The sequence below is a fragment of the Nilaparvata lugens genome, chromosome 3 (assembly GCF_014356525.2).
Source record: "Nilaparvata lugens isolate BPH chromosome 3, ASM1435652v1, whole genome shotgun sequence".
In the NCBI taxonomy this organism is placed as follows: domain Eukaryota; kingdom Metazoa; phylum Arthropoda; class Insecta; order Hemiptera; family Delphacidae; genus Nilaparvata; species Nilaparvata lugens.
The window spans coordinates 81,429,441-81,455,191 of record NC_052506.1 but is presented as its reverse complement, the minus strand read 5'-3'; the positions used below and the strand labels follow the sequence as shown (position 1 = coordinate 81,455,191).

The 25,751-nt window shown below is 35.0% G+C and overlaps 1 protein-coding gene across 3 annotated transcripts in view; it reads left to right on the top strand.

The window, feature by feature from the left end:
- Window positions 1-25,751, top strand: part of LOC111060758 (venom dipeptidyl peptidase 4-like) — an 81,530-nt gene that overhangs the window by 35,522 nt on the left and 20,257 nt on the right. For all 3 annotated transcript variants that reach the window (XM_039424772.1, XM_039424774.1, XM_039424773.1), the window contains 2 exons: window positions 816-988; window positions 25,373-25,476. In XM_039424772.1, coding sequence (XP_039280706.1) covers window positions 816-988; window positions 25,373-25,476 — 277 coding nt within the window. The remainder of the gene's footprint in view (window positions 1-815; window positions 989-25,372; window positions 25,477-25,751) is intronic.

Here is a 25,751-nt window from a genome sequence, read left to right as displayed (position 1 = left end):
GGTTATTTTACAGCCCTAGGGCCATCAATCTGCTCGAGTGATGTTCGATTGCAGAGCAGAGCGAAAGTCTGTATGCACCTTTATATCTGATTATTGTGGCTACTACATTATTTGATTAAGATATAGAATTATGTGACAAAACCACACATAGCCTATAATAGTCAAGTGGTAAAGTGACAGTAACTTATCAATTTATCATCAGCAGCAGTATCTCAGAGCTACCGGGTCAGAAACATTGAAGAAGATTACATTTTTCAAGGACTGGAGTGAGAATTTTCATAAACGATTTAAACATCGAAAAACACTTCTAAAATTCAAGATTCTCTGGAGTTTTCCAGGAATTTTTTTATCTTTAGTGATGAATGGATGTCTTCATGAAATCTATTTTTCATTCTTTACAGGATAAAGGAGATATGGTGAATTGTGAGAATGAAAAACATACAAAAGTGGGTCGCCAAAAATTCGAGGTTTGGAACCACTGATCTAGAAGGTTTAATCTTAGAATAAGCATAGCGTATGCTTTCGTTTATGCTCTTTCTATGGTTTTAGCTCCAGCTTCTCAGATTAAGGAAATTTGTTTTCAGTATTTATCATAGTAAATTCAAACATTTTCAGTTCATTAGTTCTCAGAAAAGCCGAGAAAACGCAAAAAAAACGTTGTAAAAACACAAATTTTGGATGGAACTATAATGGAAGATACCTACCAAATTTGAACATTTTTGCTCCATCATGTATATCATATTTCGTCATCTTTTCATGTTCCTCATTATGTTATTCTATATTCTTCTACACACAAGTCTATGATTTGTTTCCAGATCGGATTTATAAAAAAACTAAAGCATTTTATTTTTCGTCCGATGGTGCTTTTATGAGCTACCTTTCGTTTGATGATTCCAAATTACCAACAGAACACTATTCAAGTTATTCGGCATTTTTGAGTACAACTACTTATCAATATGCGCACGACGTGGCGACCAGAATGCCAAAGGTGGGTAACTAAGTTAAAGTGAGATTCTTTCAATTCAAACTATTAGAATTGGTTGAACAGGAAGCATCGATGATAGTCTACACTTTTTATATTAATATTATCATCATCCTATCACTGGTGTATCATGACGCTTAGGTCATTGAGACCTATATTGATGCAGGCTAGCCCCAACATTATAACATTATAGTAGACAGACTAACTTTGTACATTATTTGCATTGAATTTGTCGAATCTTCTACAAGCAACAATCCATTGTTTCCTTGCTAATTTATCCCTAGGGAACCTGTGATACTTTAATGAGCCCCCTGTCTTTTTCGCATAATTTTTACAACTCTGAACTGCACAGCGGAAAAATAACTTATCAAGTGGTCAAGAACAAACTAATTATTTACATGAAATATCAATTAAGGTGAAGTTTGATTTGTATTACAGATATAATGATGCACACAGAAAGACTAGAAACTAATATCTATAACATAATGATAATCAACACTAATAACGTACTGCAAACATCGCCTAAAGCTGTGTTTACACCGGAGTTAATAACACAAGTTATTAACAAAATGTTATTGACTTGACTGAATCGTCAAAAATTTCTCCTATCAAAAGTTATAACTCGTGTTTTTAACAGAAAATTTCTTGTTATTAACAAGATCTTGCTACCAATATAATTGACTTCCATATGATTTCATTTAATGAGACTATTCATATGATATAATGGCTGGAATAAAAAGCAAAAAATTGTCTTCAAATTTGAATTGAAACATGCGTGTGAGTAGCCTAATATTATGATTTCTGCGAAGAATTTTTGCGCAATTACTGAGAAATAAGGAAAAATTTTTGCGCAAATCCCCCTCCCCCTCCCCCTTCCCCCTCCTCCTCTGCGCATGCGCAAACTCCCCCTCTCCTCCCCCTCTCCCTCTCCTTCTCCCTCTCCTTCTCCCTCTCCCTCTCCTTCTCCCTCTCCCTCTCCCTCTCCCTCTCCTTCTCCTTCTCCCTCTCCCTCTCCCTCTCCCTCTCCTTATCTTATCTCCCCTCTCCCAGTGAGGACGAGGGGGTTGAAAAGAGAGAGATATATCTCTCTCTCTCTCAGTGAGGGAAAAAAAATTTCCCTTTTTGGAGGAAAAATTCCCTCTCTCTATAGTGACAGATTAAAGTGAATCCATCTTATGCTATACTGACAGATTAAAGTGAATGCTAAATGAGGGAAAAAATTCTCTACTGTCAAATTAAAGTGAATCCATATTTCTACATCTAATGCTATACTGTCAAATTAAAGTGAATCCATATTTCTACATCTTTATACTGAGTGAATCTGTATAATTTCCCTTGAGGGAAAAAATTCTCTACTGTCAAATTAAAGTGAATCTGTTACATCTTTATACTGACAGATTAAAGTGAATCCATCTAATGCTATACTGTCAAATTAAAGTGAATGCTAGATGAGGGAAAAAATAATTTCCCTTTGAGGGAAAAATTCTCTACTGTCAAATTAAAGTGAATCTGTTACATCTTTATACTGAGTGAATCTGTTACATCTTTATACTGTAAAATTATAAAGTGATTGCAAATTAATACAATTGGTTTGCTTTCCACCCGACAGTTAAGAAAAATTTCACAAATTTATATTGAAATTTTCTATGTGCTGTACAAACCGCAGGCGTTACTTTTTTTTGGTAAGTGATAGGTATCAGCTCTATTGATGTCTTAACAGAGAGAGATCAATGATCTAAGTTGATCTTTTACATTTTTTATCTGCAATGTCATACAAGCATTTCCAAAGTTCATCGGAATTTGTAACAATAGTTGAGAAATCATTTGCACTACAATAATGTAGATGACCTGTATCTAGTATGTCCAATAATTCGAAAATCTCAGATAAAATTGGAAAATGTACATTTTCTGTTTTTGTTAACACTTGATCAACATCATTGCCTTGGAATCCTGTTGAAAATTTAATATTTTTTGCAATAGAATCAAATTCATTGAATGAAATTGACATCAAGAGACGAGATAATTTTTTGAATTTAGCAAAGCTAAAACACTGCATGACCTCGATTATGTTATGAACAATAAAATTGATAAGGAAGGAATGTGCACTTAGCTGTAACAGAGTTGGCTCTGAGGGGGCGTATCTCTTGATAAGGTAGGAATGTGCACTTAGCTGTAACAGTTGTGTCTGAGGGGGGCGTATCTCGCATCCTCACTCAATCAAGTCTACACTGATACTAAACCAAAATGTTCGAGGAAATATCTATATATTTGTTTACAACATTTCACTACAACAATACATCATAACTTCATCTTCAATTTTAATCAATTTATCTACAGACAAATTGTATGGACGGTAATAGCACAAATAGTCTCTTATATCGTTCAAATTAACTGTGCTTAGAAAAATGTCTTTCAATTGTTTTGCCAAACTATAATTTTCACTAGATGATTTCTGAATTGCAATTTTGCATTCGTCATACCAGTCTATGCAGTTTTTTAACCTCACTTCCAATTCGTTGTCAGCAGCTAACCACTTTGCCGGATCCATCGTTGTCGAGCGAATGGAGAAAACTATGTGTAGGCTGGCACTATTATAGAATAATTAAACGGTCTTTCTTCATTAATAATTGTAGACAGACAACACGTGCGAGCTTTATGCAGTCTCAGTGCATGCAAGCAATAAACACACTGTAATTCCTTTCCGTTGTAGAAGAATCCATATCGTGCAAAGTTTCTTTTCTGAGCATTCAATTTTGTGGTCAATTCCATCTTTGGAAATGGTGATTTGAAATGAAATACAACATAATTATTGCTCTCATCGACAATAGCAAGTTCCATTACAATAATTTGATTACAAGTTTGCTTAAACCAGTGAAGATCAACCGTAGCAATTTTCGTAGGTGTCTGCTTTTGCACTCCTTTCTGTTCCTCTTCTCGTTTCTGTTCCTCTACCTCTGACGCCCCCTCCTCCTCCTCCTCCTCCTCTCCCGACTTCTGGATTGGTGTACTACTCCTCCTTGGTTCATAATAGAAACTTGTTGATTCAATATCGTAAAGTAGCGACGACTGAGTTTGAGCTTTGTCCAAAATATCAGAATCAAGATCACACTGGATACCAATAGAGCGAGTTTGTGGCTTGTCCAAAATATCAGAACACAAAGAATAGGACATGATTCCTGTTCAAAGGTAAAACTGATAATGGCTTACATTTGGCGCAGTACACACCTTATATAACCTGCAGTGATGCACTCTATCAACAAATTACTGAACTTCTTTCACCATGCTCGTGAGTGGCGTGTACTCCATCACACGATCGCTAATTAAAACGCAATACGCGGAAGTATTTGCAGGTACTGCACTATTAAATTCCATTTCAATACGAACATCTGTCGATGATTTCAAATGACTTGTTGGTGTGAACAATCTACAACAATCAGCGGTGTTGATTCACAAAACGTTTTAAAATCGATTTCTGTTCCGAGTTCGCTATTGATTGAATGATTATAATACGAGGGTGCGAAATCCAGGAACATCGGTATAAAACTTCCTTCTTACCTAGCAGATTTTCGTATGGATATACTCACTATTCAAATATACTTTAACATTGTAAATATTACAGCTGTCAAAATTAGATATTGATTTTTTAATTTTATTCTTTCGATCAGTTTGAAATGCAATTATAATATATTTTGGAGTATCAAAATTCGATGTCGTGCGTACTGACCAAGAATGAACAAGTGAATTTTGCAAATTTGGTAATTCACAAATTTCCCAATGGCGGAAACTTAATTTCAGTGGAGTGTCGGCATCGAGCAGTCTCAAAAATTTCAATCGCACATGATCTTCTAAAGTAATGTAGGGCATCCGCCATTGGAGCTTAGTAATTTTTACACTAACCTCTGTACCGGTTGCAGACTCGACGCAATTGAGGTCTGAGGGCGACGTCAATAATACAAGCTCTTGTTCCAAGTTTAAAATTATTCTTTGAAAATCTTCAAAAAATGGAAGGATTAATTTCAACACATTAATTTCAATTTCAAATTCACACAGAAAGTGAATTTATTATCTGTTAGCTCATATCCTGCTCTGTCAAAACCAGCTAAATGATATGTGTTTTTATCAGATGCGTTCTTCACAAGAATAGCTTTAATTGTAGAAGTTAAACCAATTAATCTTGATTTGGAAATTTTGTTGACCTGCTAATTCGTATCGTATTTCATCAAAAAGGTTGCCCACTATGTTACTGCTTAATTTATAGTCTGCCGCAACGGGTGCACCAGCCGGTTGAGTTGCCTCCCCTGCTACTGTAATCGCAGGCGCTGCCCGGCTTTGTACAGCTCACCGTTCCCTCAATTAATATAAAAGATTTGCAAGGTAGAGTATAAACATCCAGTGAATTTATTCCAATTCGAGCTTCATCAGAGTTCTTTATCTCTTGACCCGAATAAACTGTATGTGTATGAAACTGGAATTTGGTTATGTCATTATAAAACTGAAGCTCTGTCTGTACATCCAGAATATCACTAATTGCGGCCCCTCCTGACATGTCGCCAATCAACTATAAAACCTAATCTTTCCAAAGTTCTCGCACTTTTAGCTGATAACGCCCTATTATTATGTTTACTAGATGTTGACGCTATCGCGACCTTTTCTCTAATGACTTGATTATGCGTACACGTACTACGTGTACGCGGGTTGAAAATAAGATATCCCATTACTTTTGTTTTTCACGTATGTGCAGTCTAATTGTAATTGTATCTCCGCGGAAATCAATAAACGATCCGTTCTGGTCTGTTACCTTTACATTAATAGTTTGAATTCGACGTGTATTCAAAGGTACATAAATAATTGGAGAGGGTACTTCATTTATTAAATAACCGCTAGGAACCTTTGGCAAAAATTCGTAGATTATATGTTTTTCTTTTCCATTAGAATAACTGCCACATGCTAAATTACATTCAACAAGAATACCATCAATGCTCGATATGTTAACCAGATGTTTGGAATAATACCATTTATTTGCTTGTAAAACTACATTATCAAAACCGAGTATCTTAGCAATCGAATCAGAGCGTGTTAAATCAATAGGCTTATCAGAATAAATTTCAATCTTCATAGTATTTGCATTTGCACGTATAATAAGTTTATTCTTCTTCCCATCATATTCAATTTATTCTTTAAAGACTTTATAATATCCTCAAGTTCATATGCACCGGTATCCAACAAGATTAACTTATCACCATATTTGAAGCTAGAATTTGTTCCTTTGTTTATGTTTGCTATACTATTGTAACTACAAAAATTAATCAGACCAATTTCCCATTCACTATTTTTGTCCAATTCTATAATTTCTTGTAAATGTTCGTAAAGGTTACTTGACTTTGATCTTAACGTTATAACGACCATCTTGAAATGTGTGTTCAACACAAACACTTAATTACAACTGATTTGCAAGAAACAATAACGTGAGATGACCACAAATATCACTATCTAATGGTTGCAGGTGATCCAATTATAAAATATATTTACTCCATTTTCTTTTTTCCAATATTTGTCCAATTCGTATGGAGGTTGTAAATTTCCAATTGGATCAAAATACCATACATTACTTCCTACCTTCTTATATGCAATCCAGTGTGTCCCCGGTTGGCTGTGCTTGTCCAAATTCACGATCGCATTTTCGTTTTTTAGAATTTTTTTGGGTAATGCATCTAGCATATATATTCCTCTTAAACGAATTTGTAATAAGCTAGCCCAATCCATTAAATCATAGTTACTCAATTCTCCTTCAATATTCATGCCTTCTTCTTCTTCTTCTTCCTACTCTTCTTTGTTGTTCTACGTTTCTTAACTTGAGGGAATAAACTCACACCATATGATGATGGTGGGGGTGGGGGTGGAATTAAAAGTCGCCCACCACTAAGCGGGGGGTACGGCTTCAAATAATACCCTTTACCTGCTATATGTTGTTTCAACTGAGCTATAGCCTTGCGTCTAATATCATTACTATAACTTCTCCTCTCATTCTTCTTCTTCTTCTTCTTTCTCAAAGAACCACCAAAGTAATTTTTAGCTTTCATTACATTCGTAACAAGGTAACTGAGACCTCTCTCGGCTAGGGGAGTTTTCGGATTTTTAAAAATTTCCCACGCTGCGTTCGCTAGAATTCTGTCAGCTTTGGCTCGATTAGAATTATCACTATTTAGTGAATATGCTATATCGTGGGCCTTACAAGCCTGGTCAAGTTTGTTTATTCCAGGATCTCCACGTGCTAATCGCTTTTCAAGTTTGGTTCCTGGTCCGCAATACTGGTAGCCAGGTGCTATGGGGATTTCAAAGGGTGTTACATCGATCAATTTATTTAAAATAGTTGAAGTAATACCTGTAGCAGCCCCTGCCGCCCCCTTAAGTACTTTCGCGGCCGAGCTTAAGAAGCCTCTCCCTCGTTTTCTTCCACTTTGCTTTCTCTTACATACCACCATTTTCATTACCTTTCAACTCAATGGTTGAACATTAACTAAAGTTAATTAATTAATCATTACACTAACTTAATCTAAAAGAAAAATGGAAATTTTCTATTAATTTGGAATAATACTTTGAATTCATCTATTCAGATCATCTATTTGAAATGCATTTGCAAAATGCATTTCAAATAGCTGATGTGAAAAAGTCAAACACAAAATAATATTGATAAGAATGAATGGAATACCAATCCAGCCAGATGTGTGTGGGGGCAACACTCAACATTCACAACAAGACCTTGTGAAGGTCGCGAATGAATGAAATGCATCACACAGATGTGGCAGGCCAACGCCCCACTTCGCAACAAGGAAGGCAGAGCGTTGAGCCGACCTTGACACAGTGAGCGATCGGCCGATGTTGTCAGCTCATGCGCATGCTTGCGCGTGCGTACACACTTCAAGCTATATAAAAACACATTTTTAATTTCTTATCACTCAATGCAACTTGGAGAGTGATTGAGTTCTCTACACGTACTAGCTGCCGAGGAGGCCTATCACAATTGGCGAGCACTGCATACTCCACAGAGGTTTAGCTCGACGCTAACATTATTGATTGTAAGTAAAAATTTTTGTTACATTCTCATATTTTTGTGAAATAACACTAAATTGATTTTTATAATATATATTTGGTTACAGTTATTAAATATTTCATTGTTTTTCACAGCATTTTCTCACCTCACTACTCGGTCTCATAAGCAGTTGTGCTCTCGTGAGGGAAACTTACCTGCATCGAGAAAATCATAGCCGAGGAGCTAAGCTGGAACAATACCTGAACCGAGTCGAGGAGCTGAGAGAAGCATATCCGATTATTTCATTTCGTCAAATCAACACATGTAAGTTCATTTTTACTTAAATTTTCCTCTTCTCCGAGGACAATATTGTTCTCCATGTTAGATCCTTCAACAAGGAAGTAAGAGGAGCTCATTTTTCAAACATGAATCTTATCTTGACAGTGTTTTCTATCATCAATGAGATAACGCATTTTAATATTTAACCAACCAGTAGCAAAGTTGATGCATTTCATTTATTTACAATATTGCACACATACTTGATTTTGATCTTTCTTTGTCAATCTTGTTCTAAGCCTGTTTCATCTGAAGAATCTCGTAAAAAATTCCAGATAAGTTTATTTAATTGTTCTTTTGTTAAATGAGCATTGTTTTCTATTATAACCTTCTTAATTCTATTGATAGACTGTGTAATTATTGCACACACACATGAGCCTGGCATATCGCCATTCCCCCAGAATTTATCATATGATGTACCATATAAATCACAAACAAGAATATGATTATAGTTATCACTATGCCAAACTCCTAATTTTTCATAATCTCTCACAAAAGTTAAATATTGTAGATTTGTCCATCCTTTTTCTGCTAACTGGTCCAATATATCTAGGTGCATGTCCAAGAGTTCACTTAATTATATTGATATCTCATTTTTTCTAAAGGAACAGAATGGTATTCACTTAATTGATTAAAATGTCTATCTATAATGAATTGAACGCACAAATCTGAAGACTTTAACTCAGACTCCGCACCAAACACATTATCCATCTCAGTACAGTAGCTTGATGTTGTATCAGCAAAGACAAGATCACTACTAACAGATTAGCTTGCTCTAGCTTATTATTATTATTATTATGAAAAGCACACTCTAGCGATAATTTATTGTACTTTATAGTACTCTACTTATATATTTGGTTACAGTTATTAAATATTTCATTGTTTTCACAGCATTTTCTCACCTCTCAACTCGAGGAGTCAAAGGCAGTATCTACACCTGAGAGGAATCAATCATACCATAGGCCGCTATCTACACCTGTACCATAGACCGCTATCTACACCTGTAGCATAGGCCGCTATCTACACCTCTACACTCGAGGAGATTCACGCAGCATCAACCAGTACATGTAAGTACATTTTTACTTCGATTTTATCCTCTGAGGAGGAAAATTATGCTCCGAGGACAGTTTTTCTCCTCCGAGCACAGTTTTTCTCCTCCGAGCACAGTGTTTGTCCTCGGAGGATAAAAAACCTTCTACATTATACTGCATGCTTGTGATTTTTTCGCTTCATCTGTATGATGAGCTTCTTCTTCTTCTTCTTTTTTCTTACACTCATCAGCATATAAACAAAACGGTAAATGCATTACTTTTTCAAATGGTTCAACGATAATATATTTACAAAACACACATTGTAGATAGTGATAGTTATGTAAGAAATAACCATTTCTTGCAAAATAGTCTGCTCTATCAGTTAATGGTTTGCAAATGTAACAATGTAGATGGTGTGGAGGTAGTTTTTCAAAGTACTCTCCTTGTACAGATAAATCTTCTGGCATATTAGTAAATGATAAATATCTTTCTTCATATAATCGTAGAATATTATTATCGTAATTCTCATCTTCAATTGTTATATTTCCTTTCCTTCTACAGTTCGGGCTAAACTTTGCATGTTCGTTGACTACAACATCATTTTGCTCCCAATCTCCTATACAAACTGAACAAAATACGCAGCGTACAATGTCCGGTTCACTTGCGAATACAAAACCGTCTTTCGCCATATTTTCTGCCGACAAATTCTGACTAGTTTTTGTCCATTTTTTATCGAATGTTAATAATCTCAATCTTTCATGTAACATTATCTGTCCTTGTGATAACATCGTGAATGCCAATTCACAACTGATTGTGAATTACATTCCTTTACACTATTAATTATTGCCTATGCCATCCTGATCATTATTCTTTTGTTTTTTCAGTATCATGCCGAGGGAACGCAGACTTCGTGGGATCAATTCAAGCGCAGTTCGCCATCGCATCAGTTTTGAGGACGAGGATATTGACATTGAGAGTGTGCTTGAGAGGACGAAAACTCGAGTTTTCGAGATAATTAGGGAGCATGCGGCACGGTATGATGCAAATGTAAAGTGGTACATAGTTTTAAACGTTTTATTGTATAAATTAGTGGTGCTGGATGACAAGGTTGATGAGTCTGTTTCATCTCTAATAAATCTACATAGTTACTCCAACATAGCGCTAAACGTGCTTGAGAACTATGAAGATTTTAATGAGCATTTTTTCTTGGCTGTGAGAAAAATCCTCTCATCTTTCGAAAATTTCGTAAGACATGGGAGCGGATGGGTGCTAAAGAAAATTGAATCACTGGATGTGAACGTGATTAAATTTAATCCTATATACACATCCAGTTTCATTCAAACACCCCAGTTTTTGAAAAACAAAAAATGTATTATAAATGTCAAAAATCTCTCTGACGAAAAATGCTTTTTGTGGTCGGTCCTCGCATATTTCCATCAGAAACCAAATAGAGCGAACTTGACTGTAAAGTATTTGAGCAAGTTTGCTCACAGACTCAATATGCGAGGTGTAAATTTCCCGGTGACGACACGCGATATTAAGAAATTCGAAATACTCAATCCGGACATTGCAATTCACGTCATCGCGTATGACAACAAAAAATTTTTTCCCTACCGTACAAGCATTTTCCGCACGCGTAAACACCAAATTAATCTTTTAATGTTGAAAGGCGATGCAGGAAAAACTCATTTCTGTTTAGTAAATACCGCGAACGGGAAAAACGGGCTATCGCGTCTTCTCTCCCACCTTTCAAAATGCCACGGTCAAGTACATGTTTGCAATTTTTGTTTTCACCGGTTCACATCAAACAAATCTATAAATTGTGACGGGAAAGCAAATTTGTTGAAACATGTGGAACTTTGTTCCAAGTTTGAATCTCAGCGCGTTTCATATCCTAAACGCGGAGAGACAATTAAATTCAAGAAACTAGGCGCGACGTTGAAGAAAAAGTACACTATTTACGCGGATTTAGAAACATACGTTGTGAATATTGATAATGATGATGATGATGATTCCGATTCTGATGAAGTTACTCGTAGTTACACAAAGAAAACGGCGCGGCATATTCCTTGCGGGTATTGTTTCGTTGTTATAGATGTAAACGGAGAAATCGCCTACGGACCTGTACTCCATAGATCGAGTAGTTTAGACGAAAAAATCATGGAGAAATTTCTTCAGGAAATTACAGATCTTGGCGAAATTTTGTATGAGGATATGAAACGTGAAATTCCGATGCAACATTTGTCCGAAAGTGAAGAGCGCGAATTTCAAAATTCAGTAAACTGCGGGCTTTGTGCTGAACCGTTCTCAGAAACCGATATTAAATGTCGTCACCATGCACATGAAACCGGTAATTACCTATGTGCAGCACATGTTTCTTGCAATTTAACAGCTCGTACTCCGGAGTACATTTCGTGTTATTTTCATAATTTCTCCGGTTTTGATTCGCATTTTATTCTGAAATCGCTCGGTAAATGTAAAAAAGAAATTTCCTGCATCGCAAATACGTCAGAGAGATTTTTGACACTTTCAGTAGGCAAAATTAAATTTTTAGATTCCTACAAGTTTATGTCTGAATCCTTGGAAGTATTGGTGCGTAATTTGGTAGAAAGTACAGACATGGAAAAGAAGTTCGAACGATTATTTTCGGTGTTTCATGATCCACCTCGCGAACACAGACAGCTCTTGTTGAAAAAAGGAGTATATCCCTACTCGTACATGAGCTGTCCCGAAAAATTCGCGGAAACATCGCTCCCTCCCATTGAATGTTTTCATAACGACTTAACTGATACACCTCTGTCTCGCGAAGAATATGAGCATGCGCAAAGAGTGTTCTCAACATTCAAGCTGAAAAATCTGGGTGAATATCACGATTTTTATTTATGTTTGGACGTAATGCTATTAGCGGTAGTTTTTGAATCCATGAGGTCTACGCTTTTTAGCTCATACGGCCTCGATGTGACCCATTTTCTTTCCCTCGCGGACTTCACCTGGAATTGCATGTTGAAGTACACTAAAGTCGAATTGCAATTACTTACAGATCCGGACATGCATCTCATGTTCGAAGCGGGAATGAGAGGCGGGGTCTCATTTATCGGTAAACGTTATTGTGAGGCGAATAATAAACATCTACCTGAGACATACGATCCCTCAAAACCGTCTAATTATCTCCTTTACGTGGATGCTAATTCTCTTTACGCGGATGCTATGAGCAGACCCCTCCCTTTTGGGAATTTCAAATTCCTCACAGAGGAAGAAATTTCCAAACTTGATTTCGCGAATTTGGACAGCAATTCAGGAACTGGTTACATAATTGAATGCGATCTCGAGTACCCGAAAGATTTACACGATAAACATGCCAGCTTCCCTCTCGCGCCGCTACACTTAACTCCACCGCGGGAATTGCTGTCCGAGTATCAGACAAATGAGAACGGTCAGGGAGTGACCAGAAAACTCATGAACACACTTTTTAACCGTGAAAAGTACATTGTACACTATGTCAATTTAAAACTCTACCTTCAGCTCGGTTTGAAATTATTGAAAGTGCATCGCGTCATAAGCTTTTCCCAATCTCCCTGGCTGAAAAGCTACATCGACTTCAATATCCGGAATAGACAGAACGCGAAAAATAAATTTGAGGTATCTTTCTTTAAGGCCTGTTGTAATCTTTGTTTTGGTAAGACTATACAATCAGTTCGGAAACACATTAATGTTAAAATTATTACAGACGAAAAACGATTAGACAAGTACATTTCAAATCCGTTATGCAAACGCTGGCAAATAATTAGTCCGGACGTGATCGCGGTTTTCTCTCGCAAGTTGGAACTTAAAATGAACAAACCTGTCTATTCCGGCTTTTCCGTACTGGAGTTGAGTAAATTCCATATGTACGATTTTTTCTATTGCAAATTACAAAAAATCGTACCCTGGAACCGCGTAGAACTCTGTATGACCGATACCGACAGTTTTCTTCTAAACCTAAAAGTCGAGGATGTGTATCAGTTGATCAAGATAATTTGACCCTATTCGATACTTCAAACTATCCACCTGCCCACCCTTGCTTTTCCATGGAGAGAAATAAAGTTGTAGGTAAGTTTAAGGATGAAACGGGCTCAAGGCCGATCTCTAAATTTATAGGTCTTAGATCGAAACTTTACAGCTTTTTAGTTGGTAATGAGAATGATGACGAGGTTGAAAATAAATACGTAGCAAAAGGAGTAAAGTCATCGGTTAAATGTAGAAAACTTAATTTTAATTTGTATAAGAAATCATTGTTTGAACGTAGTGTACATGTAGAAAAATTTAGTATGTTAAGATCCTATAACCATAGTATGTTTCAGGTCGAATGTGCTAAGGTCTGTTTGAGTCCTTATGACGATAAGAGATACATTGCAGAAGATGGTCTGAATACTCTCCCTTTCGGTCATTATAGTCTCAACACTTCAACTGATTGATCAGTATGTGTCGTGACAATCATCCAACACCACTAATTTGATTTGTCTGTTGTAAATATCATGAATATTATTAGATCTAAGCTAGCTTTAGAGCTTCATAGCGTGCCGCGTGTGAACTATCCCACTCGCAAGTATGAACTGAAAAGTGAAAAAGATCTCCTTCAAGCAGACCTTATTGAAATGATAAGTTTATCACGTTTTAATAAGGGTTATAAATATATCTTAGTTGTTATTAATTGTTTTACAAAATTTGCATATTGTGTACCATTAAAAGACAAGACAAGTCAATCTGTATTTAACGCTCTCCAACCAATTATTTCTAAAAATAAGGGCATTAAGCTGTTCCAAACAGATCAGGGAACAGAATTCTTCAATTCAAAAGTTAAAGCATTATTAGATAAATATAGTATTAAACATTACCATGTTTTTACCGATAAGAAAGCCTCCATAGTTGAAAGGTTTAATAGAACACTTAAAGCAAAAATTTATAGATATTTAACTGAGCACGGAACAAAAACTGGTTAACCAATCTAGACAGTTTGGTTCAAAATTATAATGCTACAGTGCACAGTTCAATTAGAATGAAACCTAAAGATGTGGGGAAAAAAGATCGTACACATGTTTTATCGTCATTGAATTCTGCATTCAATAGACGATATAAATTGAAAAATTCAAAACCAAAATTTAAGCTAGGCGATATCGTGCGAATCTCGAAGAAACGATTATTTTTCGATAAATCTTATAACATAAACTGGAGCGCAGAGTATTTTGTGATTCATTCTATATTTCCTTCCAAACCTATAACCTACTCACTGAGAGATCTAAACGGTGAAGTAATTAGTGGTCGGTTTTATGCAGAAGAAATTAAAAAAACGCAATTAAACGAAACGGAGAGACAAGTGTATTTGATTGAAAAAATATTAAAACGTGATAAAAAAGGATTGTTAGTGAAATGGATTGGATTTTCTAAACCTAGCTATATTAGTAAAGATCAATTATTAGATGAAAAATAATCTTTTGTACTCAATTGTAAATAACATGTACATTTATTGTAAATAATCTATCGAAGATTTTATTGTAAATATCATGATGTACATTTGTTGAAAATATATTAGAAGTATTATTTGTCATCATCAAACATTGGTTCTCATTTCGTAATATAAGAATCTTTTGAACATCCATAATCTGTCTGATGATGAGGAGAGGAGGTGGAGAGTGTTGCTCTGCATTCCAATCTCTGGGAAACGCCTCTCTATACAAGTAGCGTCATCATGACCTCGGTCATTGTTCTAACTATTGTAAAAATTTTCAGTGGCTTATCAGATCACGCTCTGTACGTTTGTAATCATGAGCCAATTACCAATTGTTAACTTTGATAAATTAATTACAAATAAAGAAAAGCCTGCATTTTGTAAAAATGGAGAGCTACTACCTCACAATGCAAGAATGTTAATTATATCTCCCAGTGCTGGAGGAAAAACAAATCTCTTATTTAATTTAGTATTTGCTGAAAATGGTTTAAAATTTAAGCACATTTACTTATTTAGCAAAAGTTTATATCAACCAAAATATGTTTTTTAAATAAGGTATTTGCAGGTTTGAAAAATATCGGATTTCACATGAAAGATGATGTGAGCCAAATTCCCCATCCAAACCGTATCCCTGAATATAGCTTGGTAATTTTTGATGACTTGCAACTGAGTAATGTGCCACAGATAAGAGAATATTTTACAATGGGTCGTCATCGTAATATTGATACTGCATATTTAATTCAGAGTTATGGTGCCACACAGAAACATTTCACTAGAGATAACGCAAATATGATAATATTTTTAAGATGGATTTATTGAGTCTCAAATTAATTCACAGAGATCATGTTGGAGGAGATATGTCTTATAAAGATTTCAGTAAACTTTGTCATACAGTTTGGAATCGTAAACCGCATAACTTTCTTACAATTTTAAAAGAATGTACTATAAAGGAAGGAAAATATCGGGATTCACTGGACACGATACTTTCCCCTCAGTAGAGTATAATTCTTTGTGCAGTCATGTTGTCTAAAACACATAAGAGTAGGAGGAGGAGGGGGAGGAAGAGGAGAGGAAATAGCTTAGTAAATAACAGGAAGGAGAATTTAATAGAAACGATTAAGACATTACGAAAGGTGATTAGTGACAAGCATAAAAGCCTTATTAATTTTGAAAAACGAACGGATGAATTCAATAGGAAATCTCTTTCGCCATTAATTGAACCTATAATTGAATTGGGAAAAACCAAATCTACATTGCATTCTAATCATGATTTTACACCTAAAAAGGAAGAAGTAAAAGAGGAACAAGAGAGTATGGAAATTGATAATGAAGATGATGATGATGATGAGTATGAAGATGAGGAAGAGGGAGAGGAGGATGGTGATGATGATGATGATGATGATGGGAGTTCACTTGGTGCTAGCAGAATCAATGATTTGTTGAGCAAATACCTAACAGTGTTTCATAACGAAAAGTTGAATAATTCAATTACTTATGGAGTTTCATACAAACATCAAAGTGAAAAGTATTATATCAGTGATATACAGGTAATATTTGATAATGGATATATAGATGTGATAAAGAAAGAATTCAATTAACTCGCGGATTACTCGAATTATTATTCAAAGCGAGACCAAACAGAAATCTTTATAATAATGATGACCTTGACAAGTACAAACGTATCTTATTACTTACTGGCGTACATTTAGATCGAAGAGGCTATGTTAAACGTAATCATGGAATTAAATCGCAATTGATTCAGAAATTATTTCCCAGTAAAAAACTTGTTAAAAAGAAGGGACAAGGTTTGTTGAATTTTGCAAAAAATATTCTCATGAAAGAAATTACCAATACTTTGATATTTTTGATGAACTAGTGGAAAGATTAAATTTACTCTATTCCTCAAAAGCTTCTGGGAATTCTGCTCATGATGTTGAGATTTCATCTATACTAGAAGAGCTCAGAGAAGCAAAACTAATTATTTAGTGTCACGATGACCTTGCATCGATTCGGACGGATTGAAACACCTACTGCTACCGCTTCAACTGCTGAGGTTTCCTGTAATATTGATGTCATAACACAGACTATAATTGATTCAATAAATCAGCAGGGAATCAGTGAAGCTGTTAAAAGTTCATTACAGAATTTTAGTGCAAATATTGATAAAGTTATCATAGAGAGAACACAAACTCTACAGAGTGCATTAGGAGAAGTGAAAAATTTATCAGATACCTTTTCAACCCAGTTGGTTAGTATTGACAAAAATAAGGTTGATAAATCTTATTTGGACGAAAAATTGAAAGCCATTTCTGATAAAATTAAAAATTTAGAGATCTTGGACAGAAACTATCTTAACACTAAACTGAAACAGCTTAGTACAGAAATTTTTACTAAAGTAAATGAAACACAACCGTCAGTAATTGATAATAAATATTTAGATACTGTTTTGGAGAAATTGACTAGTAAAAATATAACTAAGGAAGAATTTGAAAAAAGATTATCTGGAATGGCAGACGCAATAAAAGCTACTATTTTTGATGGGATTAAACAATTCGTTACAAAGGATGCTGTTAATGGTCTGATTAAACAAATTAATGAGCAATATGCACAAAAAACTGATTTAAAAGATTTTATTAAGAAAGATGAATTGGATCTTGCTGTTAAAAAGGTTAATGATGAACTAACAACCTTGATTACAAATTCTGAAAAAGATACTGTGATGAGACTGCAATGTTCACCCGCTTTTATAGATTATTTAAAATTATTCATTCACAAAATGGCCTACGATATTGTAAGGAATTACGCAAAAGTTAGTTTTAATATGAATTGGATAGAGGCTAAACAACATAATTTGACTGAGGAACAGGTGGGAGATTTGATTACATCGAAAATGGGTCTTGGTCAATATGCTGGGTTTGTATTAGCCCCAAAAGAAAATCTATAACGAGCGGTAACAATTTAATTGTAAGCATAGCTGGCGAGGGAAAGCAGACTTCGTAGCATCCAATTCAACTGCTAGTAGTAGCGAACGGTCGATCATAGTGGAGAACGGAATGAATTCTCTATTCTCTCTTTACTCCTCATTCGTAAAATGCTGTGCTCCGCTACGCGGAAAGAGGCATATGCTCGTATACGGATGACGAAGTAAAGGAGAGCAAACTCAACACACATGGCTTTTGCAGCAGAGGAAAAGCAGCAACGCGCGAGGAGGCCTGAATTGGGTGCATACCAGTCTGCTACTTGTGTGAGAGAGAAACACATAGGAGCGCATCACCATTTCTCTCTCTCTATAACCTTGGCACGAGCGATGGATTTCACTACGTAACATCACATTAGATAAGGAAAGTATAGCACGCGTCGAATTGCAGCAACAGAAGGTGTCATTTGCTTTGAAACGTTCGAACTGATAAGACGATAAAATGAGTGCTTATTTCGATTGCGCAAGCTTTAATGAATTTTCAATTGATGCAGACCCACAAGCAAATTGGGGTTTTGACCATTTGGCTTACGATTGGTTTACTGTAACAAATGTCACATTTCCTGATAGTGGTGAAATTTGCATACAAATAATTGATATTGATAGTGAAGGAGACTTTAAAGAGGTTATCAACTTGCCCAATGAGTATTCTCTAGTCTTAAACAAGCATAAACTTAAAAGTTTTCTTTCACGCTCGTGGGAACTTAATGTCAGTGGAAATCGAATTTTCCTAAGAGAACTGTACCGATATTGATTTGAGCACACCAAGTGATATAGGTCTGAGAATATCTATAAATATTTTTGGAATGCTTGTTCGTACTAAATTTACTAATAGATATTCTCGGAGAGCACACTTGACCAAAAAAAGCAACGCCCGCAGGTTTGTACAGCACACATAGAAGAAGAGGAATTTTAGAATTTGGAAATTCTTCTTCTTCTAAACTGTCGGGTGGAAAGCAAACCGGATTCACTTTAATCTGACAGTAGAAAGGGAAATTAATTTTTCCAACAGGGAAATTATTTTTTCCCTTTTTCCCTCGAAAAAGGGAAATTATTTTTTCCCTCACTGAGAGAGAGGGAAAGATCACTCTCTCTCTTTTCAACCCCCTCGTCCTCACTGGGAGAGGGGAGATAAGATAAGGAGAGGGAGAGGGAGAGGGAGAAGGAGAAGGAGAGGGAGAGGGAGAGGGAGAGGGAGAGGGAGAGGGAGAAGGAGAGGGAGAGGGAGAGGGAGAGGGAGAAGGAGAGGGAGAAGGAGAGGGAGAAGGAGAGGGAGAAGGAGAGGGAGAGGGGGAGGAGAGGGGGAGTTTGCGCATGCGCAGAGGAGGAGGGGGAAGGGAGAGGGGGAGGGGGATTTGCGCAAAAATTTTTCCTTATTTCTCGGTAATTGCGCAAAAATTCTTCGCAGAAATCTTAATATTAGGCTACTCGTGTGTGATCATTAAGATAATGATCTTCATCTGATTTAATGTAAATAAATAATAATGCATTCACACCAGAGTTTTTAACAAAAGTTTTCAACATAATCTATATAATATGAGAGAGTAGGGTTGTGTTTGTTCGTGTGTTCGTTTGTTCGCATCAAAACATGTCAACTTGTGGATTGCATACCGGAAAAACGGGAATGATTCAGATCTCCTAATTTTGAACATAGATTCTAAAAATATCAATCTCGTGCACCTGGAAGCCCAAATTTCAATTTTCCTTCTAGATTTTTAAAAATTAATGTTCAAACTTCATTAATAGTAGATACGATTTCATAAAAAAATCACCAAATCATATGGTCGGAATTAAAAAAAATTATTATATTAAAGAACTGGATTATACACGTATACAGGTGTAAATTAGTATAGGAAAATTATGTTTTCCTACAGTTACGTTGAAAAGTGGCCATTGCTGCACTGATTACAGAACGCAAAGAATCACTTTTCCGCTCTAGTGTGGGAAAAATTTTTCTGCACTCCAGATTTGCAACATGGCAACGCAAAATACTTAGTAGGTTATATGGAGCAACAGTGCAGCAAAATCAAAATGAAGTTGGTAACAGTGACTGCTGTGGCTGCTATAGTGAGCAGAGGTGCAACGAAGCACAACGCGCTAATTATTAGTATTAGATATTATAACCAAGGACAACATTTTTATTCAATTTGACAATAAATGAAGGTATTTTATCAATAATAAAATTACACAGAAAAACATTTGATGCATTTCAGGCAATTTTACCCATAATTACCCACTTTTCATATTCAATGGTAACTGTAGGAAAAACTTAATGTGAAATACGTGCGCAAAGTTCCTCTGCTGCACTCAAGAAACCATTCCAGTAATAGTATATTTCGCACCTAGGGCCGAAAATGAGATATTTCTGGCTCGAAATCGGTTTTTAAGTCCGAGGCCGTAGGCCGAGGACTAGAAAAGATTGAGAGCCGGAAATACATTTTTCCCCATGGTGCGAACGCTATTTTTCGCCACACCAAAAAAAAACTTCCCAATATATGAGAAATTGAAAAATAAATAAAATTCAAACAGCCTATTTTGATAGTTTGAATCTTGGTTATGACAACTTCCACTGTCAATTAATTTCAATATTACTAATTAATAATTTACAATAGTGACAATATTTTTATACTATTATTTCAAATAATTGTTTGAATTTTTATAGCTCGCGCTTTGCGCCTGGTGCAATATCTCATGGATAGATGGATGAATAGAATTTTCATTACTATTTTGAAATAATTTTTATAAGCACTTTCGAAAGCAAAAGTGGAAGGTCATAGCTCTAGCAAATCTGAGGTAATCTGAATATCAGGGAATTGTCCAAGTATTTTTATTTTTTATTCTGATTTGTCTAAATAACCTAAAAGATTATGTTCAATTATGTAAGAGGTTGAGTTTATAATTTTTATTCTTCCAAATGACAATAAGATGATATTATAAATGTTTTAATTATTGAATGATAAACACAAATAATAAAAAGTTTTTGATCAGCTGTTTTAGCACACTTGAAATTTGGCCAATCTCAATGTCAACGGAAGTTTAGGTTAGAAGTTCTATCCTACTCTGAAAATCGAATTATTTGAATAGTTTATAATATTATATCTTATCTGTATTTTATTCATCCAAATAAAATGATAGTATATTATTGCAAAATACTTTATTGAATTCTAGAAGCATAAAATGATTCCGTTTATCCACCATGTCCCATGATAAACGCAGTAGCCTACTAGGAGGTTTGAGGTTAGATTCTATTATACTCTGAAAATTGAATTTGAATAGTTTATAATATCTCATTTGTATTTCATCCATCCAAATAAAATGATAGTATCTTATTGCAAAATACTTTATTCAATTCTAGAAGCATAAACTGATTCCGTTTCATAAACTATTTTGTAAACACGTTCACAACAAATCAGAATCAGCTGATTTCAAGGTTATTTTACAGCCCTAGGGCCGTAAAAATTTTACCGGCCTGGTCAGAAAACAATCACTTTCGGCCTCCATATGACGCACGTAAACCAGCTCATTACATCCAAGTGGGGCGAAAACGTTTCTTTCGGTGCAGCAAACTGTTACTTTGCGCACTAGTTGCACAAATAACTATTGACGCATCATCACGTCTGAACTACTGGACTGATTAACTTGAAATTTTGCATTATAGATTCTTGCTTAACCGAGGATGGCTATAAACCTATTTTAAATTCTTCAATATTAGATTACATCAAGTTTTTCAAGTTTTCAATTATTTGTCATACTTTCACTTGTTGTAAGGAAGCAGCAGAACATTTCTCTTAAAAGGGAAATTAGGAGATAGGTATGATTGGGGATCCTTTTCGAATGATGAAAACAGGTTTTCTGTCGCACCCAAATTTTTTCCACCATTTTGAATACAACTTCTTTTTTTAATTGAAAGGTGGTCATATGATACACGATTCCGATACAAGATTTCCAGAGAAAAGGTATGGTGAAAACCGCACATCGATACAGTATCTCAAACCTTTCAAAATTTATTCTCATCCATTTCCTTTTTTATAGTATAGAAGATGATAGATAAAATGGATGATATATCCATCTATCTATCATCTTCTATACTATAATAGAGGAAAGAACTGGCTTTAAAGACGTATACACACGTGTATAGAGGATAGGGATATTATGTTTGACGCATCATCACATCTGAACTACTGGACTAATTTACTTGAAATGCTACTTATAGATTCTTAATCAACCGAGGATTCTTATAGGCCTATTCTCAATTCTTCTGGATTTCATTACATCAAGTTTTAAAATAGACCCTTGCGAAGCACGGGTTACCTGCTAGTTAAGTTAATAACATTTTCTTTTGGCTGCTAGCTTTGTTATCAACAAAAGTTAACAACTTTGTCACATGTTTTGTCTGCAGCTGTAGTTATTAGGGAACAGCTGTAGTTGTAGGGTAGGGATGCTGGGCGAGGGGGCTGCTGGGAAGATAATAACCTGTTATTAACAAAAGTTACCGACTCTCGATGGATAACATAAATCTTGTTAATAACAAGGAATTTTCTGTTGAAAACTCGAGTTATCAACTTTTTTTAAGATAATTTTTTGTCAATTCAGTCAAGTTGACAACTTTCTATTAATAACTCATGTTATCAACTCCAGTGTAAACGAAACTCAACATGATGTAATTAAATTTTGTAATATTAACATCAGTTGTTAACAAAAATGTTAAAAACTTGTGTGTAAACGCAGCTTTATGATGAACGTTCCAAATTGATGTAGTATTTTATTTTTTATCTTGTTCATAAATTAATGTCAACTTTTAATGAATAAAGTGTTAATTACAAAAGCACATTCACAACAATATTTATGAGGGATTGTTGTGGAATTGATATACGTTTAAATACCATCTATAACATTCCTTAAGTTCCAAATTTCAAGTCATTCCGTTGATTGGGAGACGAGATATCGTGTAAACAGACGCACATACACTCATACACACACACACACACACACACACACACACACACCACACACACACACACATATATATATATATACAGACCAATACCCAAAAACCACTTTTTTAGATAATTTATATTTATAATTTATGAGAAGAAACAATAATCTTTACAGAGAGTGATCTTGAGGAAGATCAGCATCCTCAAAATTGATTCAAGATCATGTTGTGATAATATGATTTAGCATCTCAACTTACCAGCTGTAATAAAGATGTCAATCTGTGATAAAATTGTTTTCGCCACACTTGGATGTAATGAGCTGGTTTACGTGCGTCATATGGTGGCCGAAAGTGATTGTTTTCCGACCAGGCCGGTAAAACTTTACGGCCCTAGGGCTGTAAAATGACCTTGAATAACAGCTGATTCTGATTTGATATGAACGGGTTTACAAAATAGTTTATGAAACAGAATCAGTTTATGCTTCTAGAATTGAATAAAGTATTTTGCAATAAGATACTATCATTTCATTTGGATGAATGAAATACAAATAAGATATTATAAACTACTCAAATTCAATTTTCAGAGTATAATAGAATCTAACCTCAAACCTCATAGTACTGCGTTTATCACAAAACCTGGTGGATAGTTTTGGAACTACTTGGGCAATATCCATGGTGCTGAACGTTTTAACAAATAGTTTATGAAACAGAATCAGTTTATGCTTCTAGAATTGAATAAAGTATTCTACAGTAATATACTATCATTTTATTTGGATGAATGAAATAGAGGTACCTAAGATATCTTCTTCTTCTATATAATAAGAGAGAGTGGGGTTGTGTTTGTTCACATCAAAACATGTCAACTTGTGGATTGCATACCGGAAAAACGGGAATGATTTAGATCTCCAAATTTTGAACATAGATTCTAAAAATATCAATCTCGTGCACCTGGAAGCCCAAATTTCTATTTTCCTTCTAGATTTTTCAGAATATTAATGTTCAAATTCATCTATGCTACCGTAGGCTAATTGAAGTTCCATAGCCCAAAGTGTGTATTTTTATCAGCAGGTTATAAGACTACCATTTACGAATGTCTATGTAGCGCAGCGGTAAGAAGCTTGCTTACGGAGCGATGGTACCTCGGTTTGAATCCCCCAATGCTTCCCATTTTTTTGTTCTTAATTTTTTCCCTCGAAACGTATTATTATCAATTATTTTTTGAAGGAATTTGTTTTCATTACTATTGAACTTGGATTTTATCAAATAATTATTTTCAATGTAAAATTTTGCCACCAGTACAAATGAATTGGACATAGTCTTCATGCTGAAGGCCTATAATTTATTGAATTTCATAAGAAAAACATGAATAGATCACAATAAAATGAGTAATAATTTATATTCTTCAGTTATAATGTAGGCTACTATCAGACACGAATTCCCAGTGAAACGAGTATTTTAGGTATTTTTTTTTTTGGAATTGGGAAAACAAAAGGCTGCCTGATTCAAATTGAGGAGGATCCTAATAGAACTAAAATTTATTGATGTATTGGAAAAATCAATATGATTCTGTGAGGTTTCCAAGTATTATGTATTCTTCAGTTTTCTATACTTTAATAACTAGATACTAATTACTATACTAATAGCTAGAGCTATGACCTTCCACTTTTGTTTTCGGAACTGCTTAATAAACAATTATTCTCATATATATTGTTTATTTCTCTGTGTGGCGAAAAATAGCGTTCGCACCACGGGCAAAAATGTTTTTCCGGCTCTCAATCTTTTCTAGTCCTCGGCCTACGGCCTCGGACTTGAAAACCGATTTCGAGCCGGAAAAGTCTCATTTTCGGCCCTAGGTGCGAAATATACTATTACTGGTATTAAAACGGTAGTCTTAAGCACGGTATTTAGATGAAAATTATATCTTCTTCTGTATACCGTGGTTTTAAGCACATAGGAAGTCCTTATTGAGATGTAAATGAAAATATTGATTGTCAGATAAATTCCATGATTCACCAAATCATGTCAAATCATGATTTCCAAATTCAAAAATTCCAAATTTCCAGATTCACCGAATAATGTAAAGTGTGACATGAGATACATTGACTTTTTGGCGGTACAAAGTTCGCCGGTTAAGCTAATTCTCAAATAATGATTAACATTGAAAATTATGATTATCATATCATGTCAACAAATCAGATTATTTCGATCAAGTCGATTAAAATTTCTAGATAATATTTCTTGCTGATTGATTACACAGCTGGAAATAATTCTGTTCCTTTCTATCCCACACATGCATCTTGTGATTCGTCAGATGACGATATTATCGTCTGTTTTTCCAAGGATGAATAATTTTTATCCTTTTCATGTCCTTTAGCGAGTTTTCCCAGGGATGAGACCTAAGGCAATCGAATTTTCATATCATAAACCTACTCTATTCGAAATTTCATGAAAATAGTTAGAGCCGTTTTCGAGATCCATTGAACATAAATAACCAGATATAAAAATATAAACAGATATACAGAAATTGCTCGCTTAATATAATAGGATCTATATTCTTCCTCATTATAATCTGGATATATTTGCATGTTTATTCAGCCAGGAACTCCTATCCCAGTGGCAAGTGTACATATAATTTGTCTGAAGACTAAAAAGGAAATCGTCATAGATGGCCTACAACCTCCTGTGGATCTCGTGACAAAGTATGTGACAACTTATTTAATGTTATATCAATTTAAACATCAATATTCATTGATACATTTGTTCACTCATATTCAATCAAATCATGTACATTCAGAAATGCACAATGTGCTTTTGCCAGAAACTGTTTTACTTCCAATTTTTCACTAACCGTTCAAATTAAAATAATCTGCTGAACATAGAAAATCACCATTTCATTTTCTACGACAGAGAATCTTTACTCATTTCATGATGACACTAGCATATATTATTCTGATACTTCGTATAGTAGTTGATT